Consider the following 23404-nt stretch of genomic DNA (forward strand, 5'->3'; position numbering starts at 1 on the left):
AGAATAATGGTGAAGACATCAAAACTAAGAAATAACACATATGGAATCATGTAGTATCCAAAAAAAGTGTTAAACAAATCAAAATATATTTTATATTTGAGATCCTTCAAAGTAGCCACCCTTTGCCTTGATGACATCTTTGCACTCTTGGCATAGTGTATTTTCTGAGTCCAAGTAAAGTGACACAGGGTGGCCAGAATGCTTCATGACACAAATGGTATTTTCTACAAGTTATTTAAAATATTTAAAAAAGACATGACTTTAATGAATACATTACAACAACAAACATTTTTTAAAAGAATTTAAGAAATTGAAAAAAATGTGGGTTTCGTATGTAGGTGTCATAACCAGCCATAAAATAACACAATATATATCACAACAGGTGAAAATATATGGGTCATGACAGTGTTATGACCATTATGACATGTTATGGCAAGTTATGTCAGCTGTTATGACATGGTTATGACCAGTTGCGGTAGTCATTGTGGTGGTGGTATCTTACAATTTGTTGTGAGGGTGTAATGCTAGCGTGTTGATGTTGATACAGTGTTACAGGTTTGGCATTGCATAGGCTATGTTCGGTTTTCAGTTGTGTACAGGAAGCATTCAGTGGAAAACTTAGCTGAAAATGGGTCTGTTTTCTGTTCTTGTCGTCAAAACATTTGTTTTAAAAGCTGCTATTGGCGCGGGAGTCATTTAAACAGTGTCTGGTAGTTTCAATCATGTTCATGTGAGAGTACACATGCCCTTGTCTCAGCCCACTGCCCTGAAACACATACATACACACGCAAGCAAACCTGCATTCTGGGGCTGTGGGACGTGGGGTGATGGGACTAGGAAACAGAGCAGGGGGCCAAAGGACTATCAGTTACACCGCCTAGAGCCAGAGAACAGATGGAACATGAGCGAGTGATAGGGAGGGAATGAGAAATAAAATAGCTCTCCAAAAGATGGGGTGAATAGAGACTTGATGAGAGAGCTGAGAGAAGGAAGAGATGAAAGAAGGCTACGGTTACAACTGGAGAGGAGCTGATTAGAAAATGGTAGAGGAGGAATAGAGAGAAGATGAGGAGGAATAGAGAGAAGATGAGGAGGAATAGAGAGAAGATTACATGTTAGTCATTTATTCAGAGTGACTTACAGGCACAATTAGGGTTAAGTGCCTTGCTCAAGGGCACATTGACATATTTTTCTTCTAGTCGGCTTGGGGATTTGAACCAGTGACCTTTCGGTTACTGGCGCACACACTCTTAAACGTTAGACTACTTGTCGAAAAGGAGGAAGGGTAGGGATGTGCGAGGTAAGGGGTAGTAATGCATCATGATCATGACTCATGTAAAGAGTTTAGTTGTATTCATTGCCTTCATTAGCATTAGCACTTCTGGAAGTGGATTAATCTGAAGTGTGCAGCTAGTACGTTGGCCATGTGTGTTAGCCTCGTATGGCAATCCTGATCTTGCTAGATTGCAGGATGGTCCTACAAGGCTACATGTGTGTACCTCTTTAGGGTGAGTTTGTGCTCAACCCAATACCTTCCGAGAGACCGTAGCGTCGATTAGACTTCATTGGTCCTTACACATTTCAGCACCGTTTCTGGGTTTTAGAACTACGGCACCTGACCAAAGATGCTGCTATCACTAGTCCCCTGCCTGTTATGTGTCATTTAGTCATGTACAAGTATCCTACTTTTCAACAATAGTTTTGTTTCTTTATTTTACCTCAGTGGTTAATCATAGTCCTGGTAAACAAATAGATGCACCACTTGTAGAATAGGGTACATCCATTGCCATTTAAAGAGAGTCTGGTAGCCTTAGCAACACCTCTAGAGCTCTTGTCTGTGCCCTTTACTGTCCGTGCATCAGGGGAAAACACGGAAGACCTCCTCTGGGGTCCGAGATGCCGCAGCGAATTCACTTACACTGACAGCCCAGTATGTCCTCACATACTCACACGCACTCATAAACACTCCACCAAGACCCAGTCTCTAGCCTGGTCCCAGATCTGTTTGTGCCATTGCCTACTCCATTGTCATTGTCAAGCCGTGACAATTCCATAAGGAGTTGGCAAGAGAGCAGAAACAGACTGGCACCCAGGCTATACAGTCTCCAGATCCACAATGACTCCTTCATTTCACCCCCAGGGAAGAAAAATCTTTACATATATACTTTGTCCACTCCTGTCATTCGGCTTTCCTCTAAAGATCCCTAGAGTGATTTCCCACTATCTCCCTACCTGTCTCTCTCCCTCTCTCTCTCTCTGTCTTGCGCTGGGGCGGAGGCTGATTGGAGCTGACGTGAGGATGGCATTGTCCCTGTCGAGTTAATGTGGCCCCGGGGGTGCCATCATCCCTCTAAAGGCCTGAACACAGCGCTTCTAAGGGCTGAGAGAGGGGGGAGCTGTGGGAAATAGAGGATATAGGTGAAAGAACAAGATCAGAGAAGAATGCATGGAGAGATGTGGTAGAGTTAAAGAAAGGTTCCGAGCAACAAGGAGTTGTGGTAGACATAGAGACCGAGAGGCTCAGAGGTGTTCCGAGAGCGACAGTGTTTCTCTTGCATTATCAATGTCTTGGGGATCTTTGTGGTTCAGTTATTGTACTTTAGTCATGGTGGTGGGTGGCGATGCTGATGCATTGTTGCCCTATCTTTTAACCCCCCTTCATCCAGTATCTTTTAAACACTCCGACACTCCTCTCTATCCTGTACATTTTTGTATCTGTTTCTGTATCATTGTAGGTACAGAGGAACTCAGAGCTCCATTCTCAGACAGTGACCTCTGTCTTGCTGTTGGTGGAGTAGCTCTTATGCCTGGTGTGGTGGTAGGAGGATGGGTGGCCGTATGACACAGGGTGGTTGAACATCTCCGGGAAATTCTCTACGCTGTGCAGTCTCCTGGTGGAATAGGCATGCTGATGGGCTGAGATGTGCCCAGGCTGGGAGGTCTGCCTCTGGACGTAGTGTCCACTGGTGTCCCAGGCTTTCAAGGCCGAGCTAGAGAACAGGGGGTGGCTGGTGGTCTTGGACAGGCGGGACCTCTCCGGGTGGCTCTGGGGGATGGAGATGGAGAGGGGGGCGTGGAGGTTGTGGTGGGTGGGGAGCTGGTGGTGGTCCTGGTGAAGGTAGGACTTGTCCTTGGGGTGCAGGGAGATGGGCTGGAAGGCTGGAGCTGCCTGGTACTGGGAGAAGTCCATCAAAGGGTAGCTCTTATAGTATCCCCTAGAGGCAGTGTCCGCTGCAGCAGACAAGAGAGAAGAGAGTTAGTGGCCTGAAGTTAACTGTCAACTGTCTAAGAAGAGGCCCTGATTTCAGAAAAAAACTAAAATACTCAACTGTAATAATCCTGGAAGTTTGTGTTGTAAATAGGGTGGGCACTGGGAGGCCAGTGTGTCAGGTAGCTTCAGCTCAGGGGGACGGGGACAGCCTCGGTCAGCTCAGGGCGACGGGGACAGCCTCGGTCTTAGCAGTGAGGTCAGTGCTTCCAGAACCCCGATCCCTCAGGCACACACACTCCTAACCCTGTCCTTCTCGCTTTGTGTGTGTGCTCTCGTGAATGTATTGTTCTGTCTCTCTCCATGAACACGTCAATGACGTTCTGTTCTCTCTGAGCTGTGGGTTGAAGTCATGATGCCCCTTTCACACAGATGATGCTTTTGGTTTTGAATGAAGCACCAGAGTTGGTGTCAATTCCATTTCAATTCAGGAAGGATTTTCATGAAAAATATAATAATCTAAATCTCAGTGTCTGCCTGTACGTATGCACAGTATGTTTGTTCCTACATACGTTTATATACGTGTGTGTGTGTGCGTGTGTGTGTGTGTCTACGTGTGTACGTGTGACCTCTGTATGTGTGTAATGCCTGGATACTCATTAGAGAGAGAGAGAAATCTAAGAGAGAAAGAGCGAATGTTTCTGAGAGGAATTCAGAGTGCAATACTTTCCATTCCACTCTAGTCAGTGAATCATCCCTTTATGCCTGAAAAGTAGATTGTGGAGTGACAGGGATTCTGTTCTCTGTCCATTGCTGTATTTCTCTTCAGCCTGTCGGTGTGAATGGTGTGTTCTGTCCCAACACACTGCCATAATTTTGTTTCAGACACAAAATAATACATTACTGTGAATAGTATAGCGTGTGCGACTTTAATATTTATATCTCCCAAGTTCATGATCTGCCAGTCTGTACCACAACATCACTGTAGCTCCTGGGTTCATGTTTTGGTTTTTGCCCAACACAGCTGATTCAAATAACTTACTCAACATCAAGCTTTGATTATTTGAATCAGCTGTGTAGTCCTAAGGAAATTAACAAAACGTGCACCCAGGGTTTGGGAAACCCTGGTTTACATGACCTTCACCAGAACCATAAACTGTGTATATACACTCAGTGGCCAGTTTATTGGGTACACCCATCTACTACTGGGCTGGACCACTTTTTTTTGCCTCCAGATCAGCCTGAACTATTCGAGGCATGGATTCTACAAGGTGTGGCATTCAAATGTTGCTCAATTGTTATCAAGGGACCAAACGTGCCAGGGAAAAATGTCCCACACCATTACACCACCACCACCAGCCTGTAACCATTGACACCAGGCAGGATGGGGCCATGGACTCATGCTGCCTATGCCAAATCCTGATTGGCATCAGCATGACGCAACAGGAACCGCGATTCGTCGGACCAGATTATGTTTTTCCACTCAATTGTCCAGTGTTGGTGATCGCATGCCCACTGGAGCCGCTTCTTGTTTTTAGCTGATAGGAGTGGAACCCGGTGTGGTCGTCTGCTACAATAGTCCATCCGCGATAAGGACTGACGAGTTGTGCTTTCCGAGATGCTGTTCTGCACACCACTGTTGCACTGCACCATTATTTGTCTGTTTGTGGCCCGCCTGTTAGCTTACACGATTCTTGCCATTCTACTTCGACCATTCTCATAAACAAGATGTTTTCGCCCACAGGACTTCACTGACGGGTTGTTTTTTGTTTGTCGCACCGTTCTCTGTAACCTTTAGACACAGTGATGTAAATAACAATTCTTTAAAGTACTACTTAAGTAGTTTTTTGGGGCATCTGTACTATTTCTATTTTTGACAACTTTTACTTCACTACATTCTTAAAGAAAATAATGTACTTTTTACTCCATACATTTTCCCTGATACTCAAAAGTACTCGTTACATTTGAATGCTTAGCAGGACAGGAAAATGGTCCAATTCACACACTTATCAAGAGAACATCCCTAGTCATCCCTACTGCCTCTGATCTGGTGGACTCACTAAACACAAATGCTTCCTTTGTAAATTATGTCTGAGTGTTGGAGTGTTTTGTCTGGTTAGCTTAATGTAAGGAATATGAAATTATTTGTACTTTTACCTTTGATAATTCAGTATATATTAGCAATCACATGTACTTTTGATACTTAAGTATATATAAAACCAGTAATATTTTATTGGGTGACTTATTGAGTAAATTTATATTAAAGAGTATCATCTTTACATCCACCACTGCCTATTCACGTGAAAAGACCAGAGGGCTGGACGTTTGAGATACTGGAACCAGTGCGCCTGGCACCGCTGATCATGCCACGCGCAGTCGCTAAGGTCACTCGTTTTGCCCATTCTAACGTGCAATCGATGTCACGTTGTATAATGATAGGAGACAGGAGCAGGAATATGAAATAGGGGCTTTTATTTCTCTACCCAAAATAGCTTATGTCATGAACATTAAATAGACCAAGCCCAAAACAAATACGTATACATATAACACAGGGCTGTAACCCAAACAAAGAGCAAGGTGTAAACCTCTAAGAGACCCATACTGTCACGACTCCCACCGAAGGTGGCTCCCCTGCCTGTTCGGGCGGCCCTCGGCGGTCGTCGTCGCCGGTCTACTATCCACCACCAATCTCTTTTTCCTTTTCTGTTCGTTTGGTCTTATTGGTTGCACCTGTCCATTATTTTGTTTCTTGATTTATGTCTATTTAAGCCTGTTAGGCCCGCCTAGGTTTGTCCGGGATTGTACCTCTGATAGGAGCGAGTCCTCGGCCGTTCTCCACCGGATCAGGTCGGCAATGGACCGGATGATGGAGAGGATGGACCGATGGGAGAGGAATGACCTCCCTACCTCACCCCCAGCAACACCTACCCCTCCTCCGGCATCCGGATCCGGTGCCCTGCGTCTGGCGCTCCCCAGGGAGTACGATGGAATGGCGGCTGGGTGCCAGGGGTTCCTACTACAGCTGGAGCTGTACCTGGCTACCGTTCGTCCGACTCCCTCGGGGGAGTTCACCCGCCGGTTCCGGGCCGTGTTCGACCACCCACCGGAGGGCCGAGCGGCGGGTGAACGGCTGTTTCACCTGCGACAGGAGACGAGGAGTGCGCAGGACTTTGCGCTGGAGTTCCAGACCTTGGCCGCCGGGGCGGGGTGGAACAACAGGGCCCTGATGGACCACTATCGCTGTAGCCTCCGGGAGGACGTCCACAGGGAGCTAGCTTGTCGGGACACCACCCTCTCCCTCGACGAGGTATTGACCTGCTGGCTGCAACCTGCTGGCTGCCCGCGGGAGTCCAGAACGTGCCCTGTTGGTTCCACCTCCACGCCCTCCCGCTCCAATCCCCATGGAGTTAGGGGGGGCTGCATCGAGGGTGACCGGAGGAGGCTCGGAGAGGACACACTGCCGATTGGTGCTCGAGGAGCACGTCTGGGAGTCGGGATGGCCGGCAGAGCAATCCTTGTTCACCCCAGGTGAGTCAGCACCAGACTCACCCAGAGCTCCCTGTTGGTCATATGTTCTTAATAATTTATTTTTCTGAGTTTTCTCCCTCTCTACAGCATAAGGCGCTAGTCGATTCAGGCGCAGCTGGGAACTTTATGGATCGTGGGCTCACGTTAAGGCTAGGGACTCCCCTGGTGTCGTTAGGCCAACCTTTCCCCATGCACTCCTAAGATAGCCGACCATTAGGGTCAGGGCTGGTCGGGGAGGCCACGGTTCCACTGGACATGGTAACGCAGGGGGATCCTAAGGAGCGGATTAGTCTCTTCCTTATTGATTCACCTGCGTTTCCAGTGGTGCTAGGGATTCCCTGGCTGGCTAATCACAATCCTGAAATTTCATGGAGACAGGGGACTCTCCGAGATCAGGCAGGTGCATCAGAGTTTCCATCGGTGCGACGATGGTGGAGAGTCCAGACCAGGTTTCCACTGTGCGCATTCCCTCTGAATATGCCGGTTTGGCTATCGCCTTCTGTAAGAAGAGGGCGACCCAATTACCACCTAATAGACAAGGGAATTGCGCGATAAACCTCCTGGTAAACGCTGCACTTCCCAGGAGTCACGTGTACCTGTTGTCCCAGGAGGAGACAGTGGCAATGGAGACATACGTCACTGAATCTCTGGGACAGGGGTACATTCAGCTCTCCACGTCACCCGTCTCCTCGAGCTTCTTTTTTGTGAAGAATAAGGAGGGAGGTCTGCGTCCGTGCATTGATTATAGAGGTCTAAAGTCCATCACAGTGGGGTTTAGTTACCCGCTACCTCTCATCGCCACGGCGGTGGAATAATTTCACGGGCGTGTTTCTTCACAAAACTGGACCTTGGGAGTGCATATAATTTGGTGCGTATCCGGGTGGGAGATGAGTGACTCAACATGCCCTATGGGTTGAAGAATGCTTCAGCCGTTTTCCAATCTTTCGTAGACAAGATTCTCAGAGACCTGCATGGGCAGGGGGTGGTAGTGTATGTCGATGATATACTGTTCTGATATACTGTTCTGATATACTATCTATTCTGCCACACGCGCCGCGCACGTGTCTCTGGTGCGTAGGGTACTTGTGCGACTGCTGGAGCATGATCTGTATGTCAAGGCTGAGAAATGTGTGTTCTCCAAACAAGCCGTTTCCTTCCTGGGTTATCGCATTTCCACCTCTGGGGTGGTGATGGAGTGTGACCGCATTACAGCCGTGCGTAATTCGCAGACTCCGACCACAGGACGTGCAGCGGTTTTTAGGGTTTGCGAATTACTACCGGAGGTTTATCCAGGGTTTTGGTCAGGTGGCTGCTCCCATTACCTCACTGCTGAAGGGGGGACCGGCGCACTTGCGCTGGTCAGCAGAGGCGGGCAGAGCTCTCAGTCGCCTGAAGGAGCTGTTCACCGACGCTCCTGTGCTGGCTCATCCGGACCCCTCTTTGGGGTTCATAGTGGAGGTGGACGCGTCCGAGACTGGGGTGGGAGCCGTGCGATCACAGCGCTCGGGCACGCCACCAAAGCTCCGCCCCTGCGCTTTCTTCTCGAGGAAGCTCGGTCCGGCGGAGCGGAACTATGACGTGGGGGACTGGAAGTTGTTAACTGTAGTCAAGGCTCTGACTGGGTGGAGACATTGGCTTGAGGGGGCCAAGCACCCTTTCCTCATCTGGACTGACCATCGTAATCTCGAGTATATCCGGGCAGTGAGGAGATTGAATCCGCGTCAGGCCAGGTGGGCCATGTTCTTTACCCGATTTCGGGTATACGAAGGCCGACGCGCTGTCCCGCCTATATGACACCGAGGAGCGGCCCAATGATCCAACTCCCATCCTCCCGGCTTCAAGTCTGGTAGCACCCCAGTTGGAACCTGCACCCCCTCAGTGTCCATCAGGTGTTCAGTACGTGCCTCTTGGTGTCCGTGATCGGTTGATTCGATGGGCCCATACACTACCCTCTTCGGGTCATCCTGGGATCGAGAGGACCGTGCGGAGTCTTAGGGGGAGGTACTGGTGGCCCACTTTGGTCAAGGGCGTGAGGTTTTATGTCTCCTCCTACTCGGTGTGCGCTTAGAGCAAGGCTCCTCAACACCTGCCTAGAGGGAATTTACAGCCCCTCCCCTTTCCACAACGGCCATGGTCGCACTTGTCGGTGGATTTTCTCACCGACCTTCCTCCGTCTCAGGGAAACACCACGATCCTGGTCGTTGTGGATCGGTTTTCTAAGTCCTGCCGTCTCATCCCGTTGCCCGGTCTCCCTACGGCCCTACAGGCTCTGTTTACCCATGTCTTCCGGCACTACGGGGTGCCTGAGGACATCGTTTCTGATCAGGGTCCCCAGTTCACGTCCAGAGTTTGGAGGGCGTTCATGGAACGGCTGGGGGTCTCGTTCAGCCTGACCTCGGGTTTCCACCCCGAGAGTAATGGGCAGGTGGAGAGAGTGAACCAGGATGTGGGTAGGTTTCTGCAGTCGTATTGCCAGGACCGGCCTGGTGAATGGGCGAGGTACGTCCCATGGGCGGAGGTGGCTCAGAACTCCCTCCGCCACTCCTCTACTAACATGTCACCGTTCCAGTGCGTGTTGGGCTACCAGCCGGTCCTGGCTCCATGGCATCAGAGCCAAACCAAGGCTCCTGCGGTGGAGGAATGGGCTCCTGCGGTGGAGGAAACAAGTCCACTAGCTTGTTTCATTAAAACAAGCTAGTGGACGGCAGAAGAGGATTGCTGACCAACACCGCAGTGAGGCCCCCGTGTTCGCACCAGGGGCTCTCGACCCGAAACCTGCCCCTCCGCCTGCCCTGCCGGAATCTGGGGCCGCAGTGTGTGGGGCCATTTAAAGTCCTGAGGATGATAAACAAGGTGTGTTATAGGTTACAGCTTCCTCCTTATTATCGTATTAACCCCTCGTTTCATGTGTCTCTCCTCAGGCCGGTGGTGGCTGGTCCCCTGCAGGAAGGTGAGGTGCCGGAGGTCCCTTTGCCCCCTCCGGACATCGAGGGGTCCCCGAAGTACACAGTACGTGCTATCCTGGACTCTAGACGCCGGGTGAGGGGCCTACAGTACCTCGTGGACTGGGAGGGGTACGGTCCGGAGGAGAGGTGCTGGGTACCGGTGGGGGACATTTTGGACCCTTCACTACTGAGGGACTTCCACCGCCTCCACCCGGATCGCCCTGCGCCTCGCCCACCGGGTCGCCCTCGAGGCCAGTGGCGGCGCGCTGCGGGAGCCACACGTCGGGGGGAGGGTACTGTCACAACTCCCACCGAAGGTGGCTCCCCTGCCTGTTCGGGCAGCACTCGGCGGTCGTCGTCGCCGGTCTACTGGCCGCCACCAATCCCTTTTTCCTTTTCTGTTCGTTTGGTCTTATTGGTTGCAAACTTAGGTTTGTGCGGGATTGTACCTCTGTTAGAGTGTGGATGTGTATTTGTATTTTATTTTCCCCGGACTGTTTGGGTCCTGTGTTGGGCCGGTCAGTTTTATGCGCCCAGTATTTAGGCGTGACCGTTTGTACCGGAATAAAATACGAGTTTCCGAATCCTCTGCTCTCTGCGCCTGACTCCAACCCCACTACTCCTAGAAGACTGTGACACATAATAACAAGTGCACACTAACATGGTAACACGCAAGCGAATACAACACAGCACAGGTACTCACAAGACCAACGGACACGGAACAATAATCAACAAGGACAAAGGGGAACAGAGGACACATATGTACACATACTAATCAGGGGGAAAGGGAACCAGGTGTGCGTAATGAAACAAGACAGTCCGGGGTTGGTGGTAATGAATCCAGTTCAGTGACGCCTAGAAGGCCAGTGATGTAGACCTCCGGAGCTGGTGAACGGAATGAGCAGCAGTACCTCAAACAGTAACTGAATGCCTTGATGCCTGTCTGCCTGCTTGATTCCTGTCTGCCTGTAGGAGCAAACCATTTTTGTGAACCTAATAAACTGCCACTGAGTGTATATGGATCTGACCTACACTTTCCAGAAAAGCGCTGAGACTGTATTGCCAGTAGGATATCTCCTTTCATTCATGATATGTCTTTCCATGAAGGGAGCCGAAACCACATCAGATGCCAGCTTGAAAACCTTATGATGGTTTGAAAAGGTTACAGTGCCAGTCTGGATTATGATCAGCATGTCCTGGAGTGCACAGTGTGTGTGTGTGTGTGTGTGTGTGAGAATGCATGTGTGTCCGCATGTGTGTGTCCATATGTTTATATGTGTGTTAATGTGTGTTTATGCATGTGTGTGTGTACGCGCATGTTTGTGTCCATTATGCTTATGCGTGTGAGTGTGTGTGTGTGTGTGTGTGTGGCCTTACCCACAGCCCTGAGGGAGTTGTACTTGTTGAGGCCCAGTCCACTGAGGTTGCTATGAGGGTGTGGCATTCCTGGGTATAAGGCTGAATTGTTCAGGTGGTAGTGCTCTGTAGGGAGAAAGAAGAATAGAGAGTAAGAGAGAGCGAGATGGAGAGAAAAAAAGAGAATAAAGTTAGTAATAAGATTAATACCACTTTATTTGTCAATTGTACAGACAGCATACTATTTAAATGCTCCTAACATTTGTGATGGGATTGACACCTTGCCTGTTGCAAAGTACTGTTTTGCCAAGGGAGGATGTGGCCCCTAGTGCTAAATGAGGTGTGACTAATTAACAATGGAACAAACAAACTAAGTAGAAAAAAACTGCATCAATTACCGCTGCTGGCCCAGCCTCTGTCATGCTGTCAGGGGGAACAAGAAAAGTGGGACACAGGGGTTGCATAGGGGCAGAGCCATCTCACACCCTGCATGGCCAGTGGCCATAGAACTGGGGTCCGTTAGTAGCCTATATGAGCACAGACAGTAGGCTCACATGATCATTCCTACATATCGGTACATCGCCATAAAAATCCCCAAGTGTTATTCCCTATGATGTACTGTTACACCAACATTGCCAAGGCATGCCAGCACAGTTTGCAATATATACAGTGCCTTCGGAAAGTATTCAGACCCCTTGAATTTCTTCACATTTTGTGACGTTACAGTGTTATTCTAAAATAGATTAAATACAAAAAACTCCTTAGCAATCTACACACAATATCCCATAACGACAGGTTTTTAGAAAATTTTGCAAATGTACGAAAAATAAAAAACAGAAAATCCTTATTTATATAAGTATTCAGACTCTTGCAATGAGACTCGAAATTGAGCTGAGGTGCATCCTGTTTCCATTGATCATCCTTGAGATGTTTCTACAACTTGATTGGAGTCCAACGGTGGTAAATTCAATTGATTGGACATGATCAGGAAAGGCACACATCTGTCTATTTAAGGTCCCACAGTTGACAGTGCATGTCAGAGCAAAAACCAAGCCAAGAGGTCGAAGGAATTGTCCGTAGAGTTTCGAGACAGGACTGTGTCGATGCACAGATCTGGGGAAGGGTACCAAAAAATGTCTGCAGCATTGAAGGTCCCCAAGATTCTCTGGTCTGAGGAAACCAAGATCGAATGCCAAGCATCACGTCTGGAGGAAACCTGGCACCATGTTCACGGTGAAGCATGGCGGTGGCAGCTGTGGAGATGCTTTTCAGAGACAGGGACTGGGAGACTAGTCAGGATCGAGGCAAATATTAACGGAGCAAAGTACAGAGAGATCCTGGATGAAAACCTGCTCCAGAGCGCTCAGGACCTCAGACTGTGGCAAAGGTTCACCTTCCAACATGACAATGACCCTAAGCACACAGCCAAGACAACGCAGGAGTAGCTTCGGGACAAGTCTCTGAATGTCCTGAATGTCCTTTACTGAGTAAAAGGTCTGAATACTGATTTAAATGTGACATTGAAGGTTTTTGCTGTTTTTGCTTTGTCATTATGTGGTATTGTGTGTAGATTTAAAAATATATACACTGCTCAAAAAAATAAAGGGAACACTTAAACAACACAATGTAACTCCAAGTCAATCACACTTCTGTGAAATCAAACTGTCCACTTAGGAAGCAACACTGATTGACAATAAATGTCACATGCTGTTGTGCAAATGTAATAGACAACAGGTGGAAATTATAGGCAATTAGCAAGACACCCCCAATAAAGGAGTGGTTCTGCAGGTGGTGACTACAGACCACTTCTCAGTTCCTATGCTTCCTGGCTGATGTTTTGGTCACTTTTGAATGCTGACGGTGCTTTCACTCTAGTGGTAGCATGAGACGGAGTCTACAACCCACACAAGTGGCTCAGGTAGTGCAGCTCATCCAGGATGGCACATCAATGCGAGCTGTGGCAAGAAGGTTCGCTGTGTCTGTCAGCGTAGTGTTCAGAGCATGGAGGCGCTACCAGGAGACAGGCCAGTACATCAGGAGACGTGGAGGAGGCCGTAGGAGGGCAACAACCCAGCAGCAGGAATGCTACCTCCGCCTTTGTGCAAGGAGGAGCAGGAGGAGCACTGCCAGAGCCCTGCAAAATGACCTCCAGCAGGCCCCAAATGTGCATGTGTCTGCTCAAACGGTCAGAAACAGACTCCATGAGGGTGGTATGAGGGCCCATGTCCACAGGTGGCCCTCATTTTTGCCAGAGAACACCAAGATTGGCAAATTCGCCACTGGTGCCCTGTGCTCTTCTCAGATGAAAGCAGGTTCACACTGAGCACCTGTGACAGACATGACAGAGTCTGGAGACGCCGTGGAGAACATTCTGCTGCCTGCAACATCCTCCAGCATGACCGGTTTGGCGGTGGGTCAGTCATGGTGTGGGGTGGCATTTCTTTAAGGGGCCGCACAGCATGTGCTCGCCAGAGGTAGCCTGACTGCCATTAGGTACCGAGATGAGATCCTCAGACCCCTTGTGAGACCATATGCTGGTGCGGTTGGCCCTGGGTTCCTCCTAATGCAAGACAATGCTAGACCTCATGTTGTGTGTTTCTGCAAGAGGAGGGCATTGATGCTATGGACTGGCCTGCCCGTTTCCCAGACCTGAATCCAATTGAGCACATCTGGGACATCATGTCTCGCTCCATACACCAACGCCACGTTGTACCACAGACTGTCCAGGAGTTGGCGGATGCTTTAGTCCAGGTCTGGAAGGAGATCCCTCAGGAGACCATCCGCCACCTCATCAGGAGCATGCCCAGGCATTGTAGGGAGGTCATACAGGCACGTGGAGGCCACACACACTACTGAGCCTCATTTTGACTTGTTTTAAGGACATTACATCAAAGTCGGATCAGCTTGTAGTGTGATTTTCCACTTTAATTTTGAGTGTGACTCCAAATCCAGACCTCCATGGGTTGATAAATTTGATTTCCATTGATAATTTTTGTGTGATTTTGTTGTCAGCACATTCAACTATGTAAAGAAAAAAGTATTTAATAAGAATATTTCATTCATTCAGATCTAGGATGTGTTATTTTAGTGTTCCCTTTATTTTTTTGAGCAGTGTATATATTTAACCTTTATTTAACCATGTATTCAAGTTGAGAACAAGTTCTCATTTACAACTGCGACCTGGCTAAGATAAAGCAAAGCAGTGAGACACAAACAACACAGAGTTACACATGGAATAACCAAACGTACAGTCAATAACACAATAGAAAAGTCTATGTACAGTGTGTGCAAATGAAGTAAGATTAGGGAGGTAAGGTAATAAATAGGTCATAGTGGCGAAATAATTACAATTTAGTAATTAAACACTGGAGTGATAGATGTGCAGAAGATGAATGTGCAAGTAGAGATACTGGGGTGCAAAGGAGCAAAATAAATTATAACAAATGGGGATGAGGTAGTTGGGCGAGCTATTTACAGATGGGCTATGTACAGGTGCAATGATCTGTAAGCAGCTCTGACAGCTGATGTTATTAAAGTTAGTGAGGGGATTTGTGAGAGGATTTGTGAGAGGATTTGTTCCAGTCATTGGCAGAAGAGAAGTGTAAGGAAAGGCGGCCAAAGGCTTTGGGCGTGACCAGTGAAATATACCTGCTGGACTCAGGGGGACGGGGACAGCCTCGGCCTCAGCAGTGAGGCCAGTGTGTGAGATAGCTTCAGCTCAGGGGGACGGGGACAGCCTCGGCCTCAGCAGTGAGGTCAGTGTGTCAGATAGCTTCAGCTCTGTGGGACGGGGACAGCCTCGGTCAGCTCAGGGGGATGGGGACAGCCTCGGTCTCAACAGTGAGGTCAGTGTGTCAGTGTGTCAGATAGCTTCAGCTCAGGGGGATGGGGACAGCCTCGGTCAGCTCAGGGGGACGGGGACAGCCTCGGTCTTAGCAGTGAGGTCAGTGCTTCCAGAACCCCGATCCCACACTCCTAACCCTGTCCTTCTCGCTTTGTGTGTGTGCTCTCGTGAATGTATTGTTCTGTCTCTCTCCATGAACACGTCAATGACGTTCTGTTCTCTCTGAGCTGTGGGTTGAAGTCATAATGCCCCTTTCACACAGATGATGCTTTTGGTTTTGAATAAAGCACCAGAGTTGGTGTCAATTCCATTTCAATTCAGGAAGGATTTTCATAAAAAAATATAATAATCAAAATCTTACTTCAATTCACTTCCTGAATTTAGAGAATTTAAATGGAATTGATCCCAACCCAACATGAGAAACTCATTTGCTGCTGCTGTGTGTGTCTGCCTGTATGTACAGTATGTGTGTTCCTACATACGTTTATATACGTGTGTGTGTGTGTGTGTGTGTGTGTGTGTACATATGTGTGTGTGTGTGTGTCTTCATGTGTGTGTATGTGTAAGTCGACTCCAGGTCTCTGTCAGGTCGGATCAGCATTGTCTGCCAGGCGACATTTATGTGTGTGATGCCTGGATATTCATTAGAGAGAGAGAGACAAATCTAAGAGAGAAAGAGCGAATGTTTCTGAGAGGAATTCAGAGTGCAATACTTTCCATTCCAGTCTAGTCAGGCGGGGCTTTACCTAGCAAAGACTTATAAATGACCTGGAGCCAGTGGGTTTGGCGACGAATATGAAGCGAGGGCCAGCCAACGTAAGCATACAGGTCGCAGTGGGGGGTAGTATATGGGGCTTTGGTGACAGAATGGATGGCACTGTGATAGACTGCATCCAATTTGCTGAGTAGAGTGTTGGAGGCTGTTTTGTAAATGACATCGCCGAAGTCAAGGATCGGTAGGATAGTCAGTTTTACGAGGGTATGTTTGGCAGGATGAGTGAAGGATGCTTTGTTGCAAAATAGGAAGCCGATTCTAGATTTAATATTGGATTGGAGATGCTTAATGTGAGTCTGGAAGGAGAGTTTACAGTCTAACCAGACACCTAGGTATTTGTAGTTGTCCACATATTCTAAGTCAGAACCGTCCAGAGTAGTGATGCTAGACAGGCGGGCAGGTGCGGGCAGCGATCGGTTGAAGAGCATGCATTTAGTTTCATCTTCCTAATATTGAGTTGCCACAAAGTGGATTTAACAAGTGACATCAATAAGGGATCATAGCTTTCACCTGGTCAGTCTGTCATGGAAAGGGCACGTGACCCATACAGTTGAAGTTGGAAGTTTACATACACCTTAGCCAAATACACTTAAACTCAGTTTGTCACAATTCCTGACATTTACTTCTAGTTTATTTTAAGTTTGAAATGTGAAATGTCAGAATAATAGTAGAGATAATAATTTATTTCAGATTTATTTATTTCATCACATTCCCTGGTGGTCAGAAGTTCACATACACTCAATTAGTATTTGGTAGCATTGCCTAACTTGGGTCAAATGGTTCGGGAAGCCTTCCACAAGCTTCCCACAATAAGTTGGGTGAATTTTGCCCCATCCCTTCTGACAGAGCTGGTGTAACTGAGTCAGGTTTGTAGGCCTCTTTGCTCGCACACGCTTTTTCAGTTCTGCCCACAAATTTTCTATAGGATTGAGGTCAAGGCTTTGTGATGGCCGAAACCTTGACTTTGTTGTCCTTAAGCCATTTTGCCACAACTTTGGAAGTATGCTTGGGGTCATTGTCCATTTGGAAGACCCATTTGCGACCAAGCTTTAATTTCCTGACTCATGTCTTAAGATGTTGCTTCAATATATCCACATAATTTTCTTTCCTCATGATGCCATCTATTTTGTGAAGTGCATGATGCTGCCACCCCCGTGTTTCACGGTTGGGATGGTGTTCTTCGGCTTGCAAGGCTCCCCCTTTTTCCTCCAAACATAACGGCGATCATTATGGCCAAACAGTTCTATTTTTGTTTCATCAGACCAGAGGAAATTTCTCCAAAAAGTACGATATTTTCTCCATGTGCAGTTGCAAACCGTAGTCTGGCTTTTTATGGCGGATTTGGAGCAGTGGCTTCTTCCTTGCTGAGCGGCCTTTCAGGTTATTTTGATTTATAGGACTAGTTTACAGTGGATATATATACTTTTGTACCTGTTTCCTCCAGCATCTTCACAAGGTCCTTTTGCTGTTGTTCTGGGATTGTTTCTCACTTTTCGCACCAAAGTACGTTCATCTCTAGGATACAGAATGCGTCTCCTTACTGAGCGGTATGACGGCTTCGTGGTCCCATGGTGTTTATACTTGCATACTATTGTTTGTACAGATGAACGTGGTACCTTCAAGCATTTGGAAATTGCTCCCAATGATGAACCAGACTTGTGGAGGTCTACAATTTTTTTCTAAGGTCTTGGCTGATTTATTTTGAGTTTCCCATGATGTCAAGCAAAGAGGCACTGTGTTTTGAAGGTAGGCCTTGAAATGCATCCACAGGTACACCTCCAATTGATTCAAATGATGTCAATTAGCCTAACAGAAGCTTCTAAAGCCATGACATAATTTCTGGAAATTTCCAAGCTTTTTAAAGGCACAGTCAACTTGGTGTATGTAAACTTCTGACCCACTGGAATTGTGATACAGTGAATTATAAATGAAATAATCTGTCTGTAAACAATTGTTAGAATAATTACTTGTGTCATGCACAAAGTAGATTTCCTAACGGACTTGCCAAAACTATAGTTTGTTAACTTTTTTGGGACTGTGGGGCAGTATTGAGTAGCTTGGATAATAAGGTGCCCAGAGTAAACTGCCTGCTACTCAGGCCCAAAAGCTAGAATATGCATATAATTATATTTGGATAGAAAATAATCTGAAGTTTCTAAAACTGTTTGAATGATGTCTGTGAGTATAACAGAACTCATATGGCATTCAAAAACCTGAGAAGAAATATAACCAGGAAGTGGGAAAACGGAGGTTTGTAGTTTTTCAAGTCATTGCCTATCGAATATACAGTGTCTATGGGGCCATATTGCACTTCCCAAGGCTTCCACTAGATGTCAACAGTCTTTAGAACCTTGTTTCAGGCTTCAACTGTAAAGCGGAGAGAATGAGAGCTGTTTGAGTCAGGTGTCTTGCAGAATGCCATGAGCTAAATCATGTGCGAGGTAGCTGCGTTCAGACAAAGGATTTGTCCGGTTGAAACATTATTGAAGATTTATGATAAAAACATCCTAAAGATTGATTCTATACATCGTTTGACATGTTTCTACGAACTGAAATATAACTTTTTTGACTCTCCGTCTGAACTTTCGCCTGGACTTGCCCGCGCCTCGTGAGTTTGGATTTGTGAACTAAACGCGCAAACAAAAAGGAGGTATTTGGACATAAATGATGGACTTTATTGAACAAAACAAACATTTATTGTGGAACTGGGATTCCTGGGAGTGCATTCTGATGAAGATCATCAAAAGTAAGTGAATATTTATAATGCTATTTCTGAGTTTTGTGACACACCTCCTTGGTTGGAAAATGGCTGTATGTTTTTCTGTGGCTAGGTGCTGACCTAACATAATCGCAAGGTGTGCTTTCACCGTAAAGCCTTTTTGAAATCTGACACAGCGCTTCCATTAAGGAGATGTTTATCTATAATTCCATGCATAACACTTGTATATTTTATCAATGTTTATTATGAGTATTTCTGTAATTTGATGTGGCTCTCTGCACTTTCACCGGATGTTTGTTGAGACAATGCATTTCTGAACATAACACACCAATTTCAAATTAGTTTTTTGGACAAAGGTTAACTTTATCGAACAAAACACACATTTATTGTCTAACATGAAGTCCTGTGAGTGCCATCTGATGAAGCTCATCAAAGGTTAGTGATTAATTTAATCGCTATTTCTGACTTTTGTGAGCCCTCTCCTTGGCTGGAAAATGGCTGTATGGTTTTCTGTGACTAGGTGCTGACCTAACATATCGTTTGGTGTGGTTTCGCTGTAAAGCCTATTTGAAATCGGACACTGTGGCTGGATTTACAAGAAGTTTATCTTTAAAATGGTGTGTGTACTTGTATGTTTGAGGAATTTTAATTATGGGTTTTTTGTTGTTTTGAATTTGGCGCCTGCTAGCGTCCCACATATCCCAGAGAAGTTAACAAGAAATAGAATAACATCAAATTGATCAGCCATTTCCAGCTACAATAGTCATTTACAACATTAACATTGTCTACACTGTATTTCTGAACAATTTGATGTTATTTTAATGGACAAAAAAATTTGCTTTTCTTTCAAAAACAAGGACATTTCTAAGTGACCCCAAACTTTTGAACAGTAGTGTACATACAGTACCAGTCAAAAGTCCTCATGAGAGCTGGTTTCATCATAGCGCTTGATAGTTTTTGCGACTGCACTTGAATAAACTTTAAAAGTTCTTTAAATTTTCCAGATTACTTTAAGACATGAAGGCCAGTCAAAGATGGACTGTTGTTTCTCTCTGCTTATTTGAGCTGTCCTTGCCATAATTTATACTTGGTATTTTACCAAATAGGGCTACCTTCTGTATAGCACCCCTACCTTGTCACAACAACTGATATTTTTATTTGTTTAACACTTTTTTGGTTACTACATGGAGAACCTCCTGGGGACAAACAGCCTTGCCCACAGGTTTTACTGAGTAAAACATGTACTACATACATTTTAGGGTGGCTGTAGAAAACCCTCATGACCAGGTTGTCAGGGGGTGTGTGACTAGTTCAGCCAATCAGAGGCCCACCTCTTTTGCTAGTTTTCGACTTCATTAAGGGTTTTTTCGGCTGTTCGGGAACATCATTTTTTTTCTCGAGGCAAGCCGATGTCGGTAGCCGAAGTCTATTCTTCTTCGTCAGTGATTGGTCAACAGTATGTATGGATTCTTCAATAAAGCCTTTGTTGTCATTCAATGAGAGACAACTTGTTTTCATGCCCATTTCTTTATTGATAAATACATCCTAGTTAGATGTACAATTGCATAACTAAGATCTCCTCTGCAAAAACATCAAAATTAATGACAGACTTCTTGAGTTATCTTAGATAAATTCAGACTATTTTGAGGAAGTGTATACTGGCTACGGAGTCTCAAAATGGACAAATGGTATTATTGCCATTTTTTTCTAGTTTTTCAAGTGAAGGACTTTTAAGGGAGTATGCGGGCACACTTGTTCGGTTCATCTGGCTGGGTTCGACTTGGCACCAGCTGAACTGAAGGCGAAGGGAAAACTGGCCACCACTTCCCTCCATTCTATTGACTAATAATTAGATGGATAGAACTGATCACAGATTTGTTTTAATCAACAGGACTCGTAACTGCAATACTCTCTGTTTTTCTGAAACAATGCTTTCGGACAAGATACCACACCATGCACAGGATGCTGCTGAGGGGAGGACAGCTCATAATAATGGCTGGATATATATTCAATCTTATATCATGACTGCTGTATATATATTCCACTTCAGGACGACACAACTACAACAAGCAGGCACTTTACAAACTGTACGAGGCTATTAACAAGCAGGAAACCATGCACCCGGAGGTTGCTTTTCTTGATGCTGGTGATTTTAATTCACATCACTAAGACATGTGACCCCCAACTTTTACCAACACATATTTTTCACCACTAGGGGCAATAAAGTCCTAGACTGCTGTTACTCAACTTACAAACATGCATTACAAGGTCCTTGCTCGTCCCTCCTTCAGCAAATCCGATCATGACTTGTTTTTGTTTATTTATTTATTTATTTATTATAGTGTCACTCATCTTCATGATGCTCAGCCCACATGGGCTTATAAGACATTGTATTTGTTGTATACAAATAACATTTCATACTTATACTTTGTACACTGAGTGTACAAAGTGTACAAAGTGTACAAAACATTGGGAACAACTGCTCTTTCGTTGACATAGACTTACCAGGTGAAAGCTATGATCCCTTATTGATGTTACCTGTTAAATCCACTTCAATCAGTGTCGATTAAGGGGAGGAGACAGGTTAAAGAGCTTTAAGCTTTGAGACAATTGAGAAATGAATTATATATGTGTGCCATTCAGAGGGTGGATGGGCAAGACAAATGCCTTTGAACGGTAACAAGTGCCAAGGGCACCAGTTTGAGTGTGTCAAGATCTGCAACGCTGCTGGGTTTTTCATGCTCAGTTTCCCATGTGTATACAATACTACTTCATTAATCCCCAAGGGGCAATTCATTCCTGGCTGACAGGGTGCTTCAGACAGGACAAACACACACATTGTGCAATTTAAGAAACTAAAAGTTAATGGTATTTACAGTTCTTAATTCATTGCAGGGCTAAACTATTTCTAGAATAGTCCCTAGGTCTTCCTTAATGGTCCTCGATGGCCTCGGGCACAAACGAGGCCCTGTGCCTATTGGTGGAGCACTTGTGACAGCGCAGGACATGAGGACATGAGTGCTGAGGATGTTATAGGCCTTCCTCCTGGCCTGCTGCTCAAAGAATGAAGCCAGACTTATGAGAGGCACCCCGGGGATCTTACAACAGGTGTTCACAATGGCTTGGAGGTGGTTCCTGTTCTTGACAGAAAGGGATGTGAACCAGCATACGAAGGAAAAACAGCATGCTCTCGGTTTGCGATATCGATTTGTGGACAATTAATTAATTCAGTTTCATGAGGAAGTATTGTCTCTGGTGAGCTTTTTCAAACTTCAGGGTGTTATCAAAGATGGTACCAAGATATTTATGCTGGTCCACAATGTCCACCTCTTCACCATGGATGATCACCTGGCCCATCCTGGGGGGCTTCCTCCTGAATTCGACTACCATTTCCTTCATCTTGGAGACATTCAACTCCAGCAGCACACTGTCACACCACTCAATGAAGTCCTGTAGGGCTGGTTCATGGTCCTACTCAGACCCTGGGTAGGATGGCAGTGGTCGTGAGCACTCTGACAGTCATGGGTATAGAACAGGTATTTCCAAACTGGAGTACAATGTAGCCCCAGGGGTACGCGCAATGCCGTCGGGGGTAGCCAAATAAAAATGTGACTCACACATAAAATACAATTATTTTAAAAATTGGAAAAAAATTATTCACATTTTCAAACAGTCAATTTATATTTTCCAACGGGGCTATACATTTGGGTGAGTTTTTTTTCTCGCCTGAGTAGCCTCGTTTCACTGCCAAAAATAAAATTAAACCATTCAGTGTTCAGCAAAAATAACAACACAATGTCAAATACAGGTAGCCTAGTCAAATAATTAACATCCAATCACATTAACCGTTATTCTCTCGCAGGAATTTCACTATGTAGCCAAATGTAGCCATTGCTCATTCCCTTTGCTCTAAAATTGATAAATGGTTAAAGAAAGTAAGGCCCGCGTCCATAGAGACACATACCAGCTCTACTGGTAGTACTGCTACTACCAGCAGTACTACACCGGCACCTGTCGACGACACAAGTTGTTCTGCTTCCACGAGCACATCCAATGCTAGCATCAGTAATTCTACATTCGTTGTTAGCCCAGCTAGCACGGACACTGACAGTTGTGAATCTGATGCAGCCGAAGAGCTACTGCCTCCTTACCCGGGAAAGCACCAAACAACAGACAGGGACGTTGGACCATCGAAGAGGCGCAAATATGATGAGAACTACATTGATTTGGGGTTCACTTATTTTGGGAGTAGTGCCTTTCCTCAGCCACAGTGTGTTATATGTGCAAAAGTACTCTCTCACAACTCGATGAAAAATTCACTCTTGCGCAGACCAGACGTTTAGAAACAAAACATGCCAATTTGAAAAATAAGCCACAGGAGTTTTTTGAGCGAGAATTAAGACGACTTTTGAGTAGTGAGACATGTATAAAAGCAACAGATACCATTAATAAGAAGGGCCTAGAAGCTTCTTATAGGGTGAGCTACCGAGTGGCTAGGACAGGCAAGCCCCATACTATTGTGGAGGACTTAATTCTTCCTGCTGCTGTGGACATGGCTGGGACCGTGCTGGGGGAAAAGGCCCAAAAAACTATACAGACAATGACTTCATCAAACAACACTGTTTCTCGACGCATCAGTGACATGGCAGGAGATGTTTTGAAACAATTACTGCTTTGCATACATGCCAGTGAATTCTATGCGTTTACAGCTGGATGAGTCAACAGACGTGGCGGGCCTGGCACAGTTCCTGGTATATGTCCGTTACGTTTATGGGGGGTCAATTAAGGAAGACATCCTCTTCTGAAAACCACTGGAAACCAGGACAACAGGAGAGTATATTTTTAAAGTACTGGACAGCTTTGTGACATCAAATGGACTTTGGTAGTCAAGATTTGATTTGAGACGTAAGATAGTGGCTGGGCCGCTCAAGGACATTCAGAGATTTGTCCCGAAGCCACTCCTGCGTTGTCTTGGCTGTGTTCTTAGGGTTGTTGTCCTGTTGGAAGGTGAACCTTTCACCCCAGTCTG

The 23404-nt window shown here is 46.1% G+C and overlaps 1 protein-coding gene across 1 annotated transcript in view; it reads right to left on the minus strand.

Moving 5' to 3' along the window:
• Nucleotides 1-234: 234 nt before the first annotated feature.
• Nucleotides 235-23404, minus strand: part of LOC110499103 (protein shisa-9B-like) — a 48039-nt gene continuing 24869 nt past the window's right edge. The window contains exons 4-5 of the mRNA XM_021576002.3: nt 11059-11163; nt 235-3231 (exon numbers count right to left, since the gene is read on the minus strand). Of these exons, the coding sequence (XP_021431677.3) occupies nt 2762-3231; nt 11059-11163 (575 nt within the window). The 3' untranslated portion in view covers nt 235-2761. The remainder of the gene's footprint in view (nt 3232-11058; nt 11164-23404) is intronic.

The sequence above is a fragment of the Oncorhynchus mykiss genome, chromosome 20 (genome assembly GCF_057628025.1).
Source record: "Oncorhynchus mykiss isolate SJ-2025 chromosome 20, ASM5762802v1, whole genome shotgun sequence".
Taxonomy (NCBI): domain Eukaryota; kingdom Metazoa; phylum Chordata; class Actinopteri; order Salmoniformes; family Salmonidae; genus Oncorhynchus; species Oncorhynchus mykiss.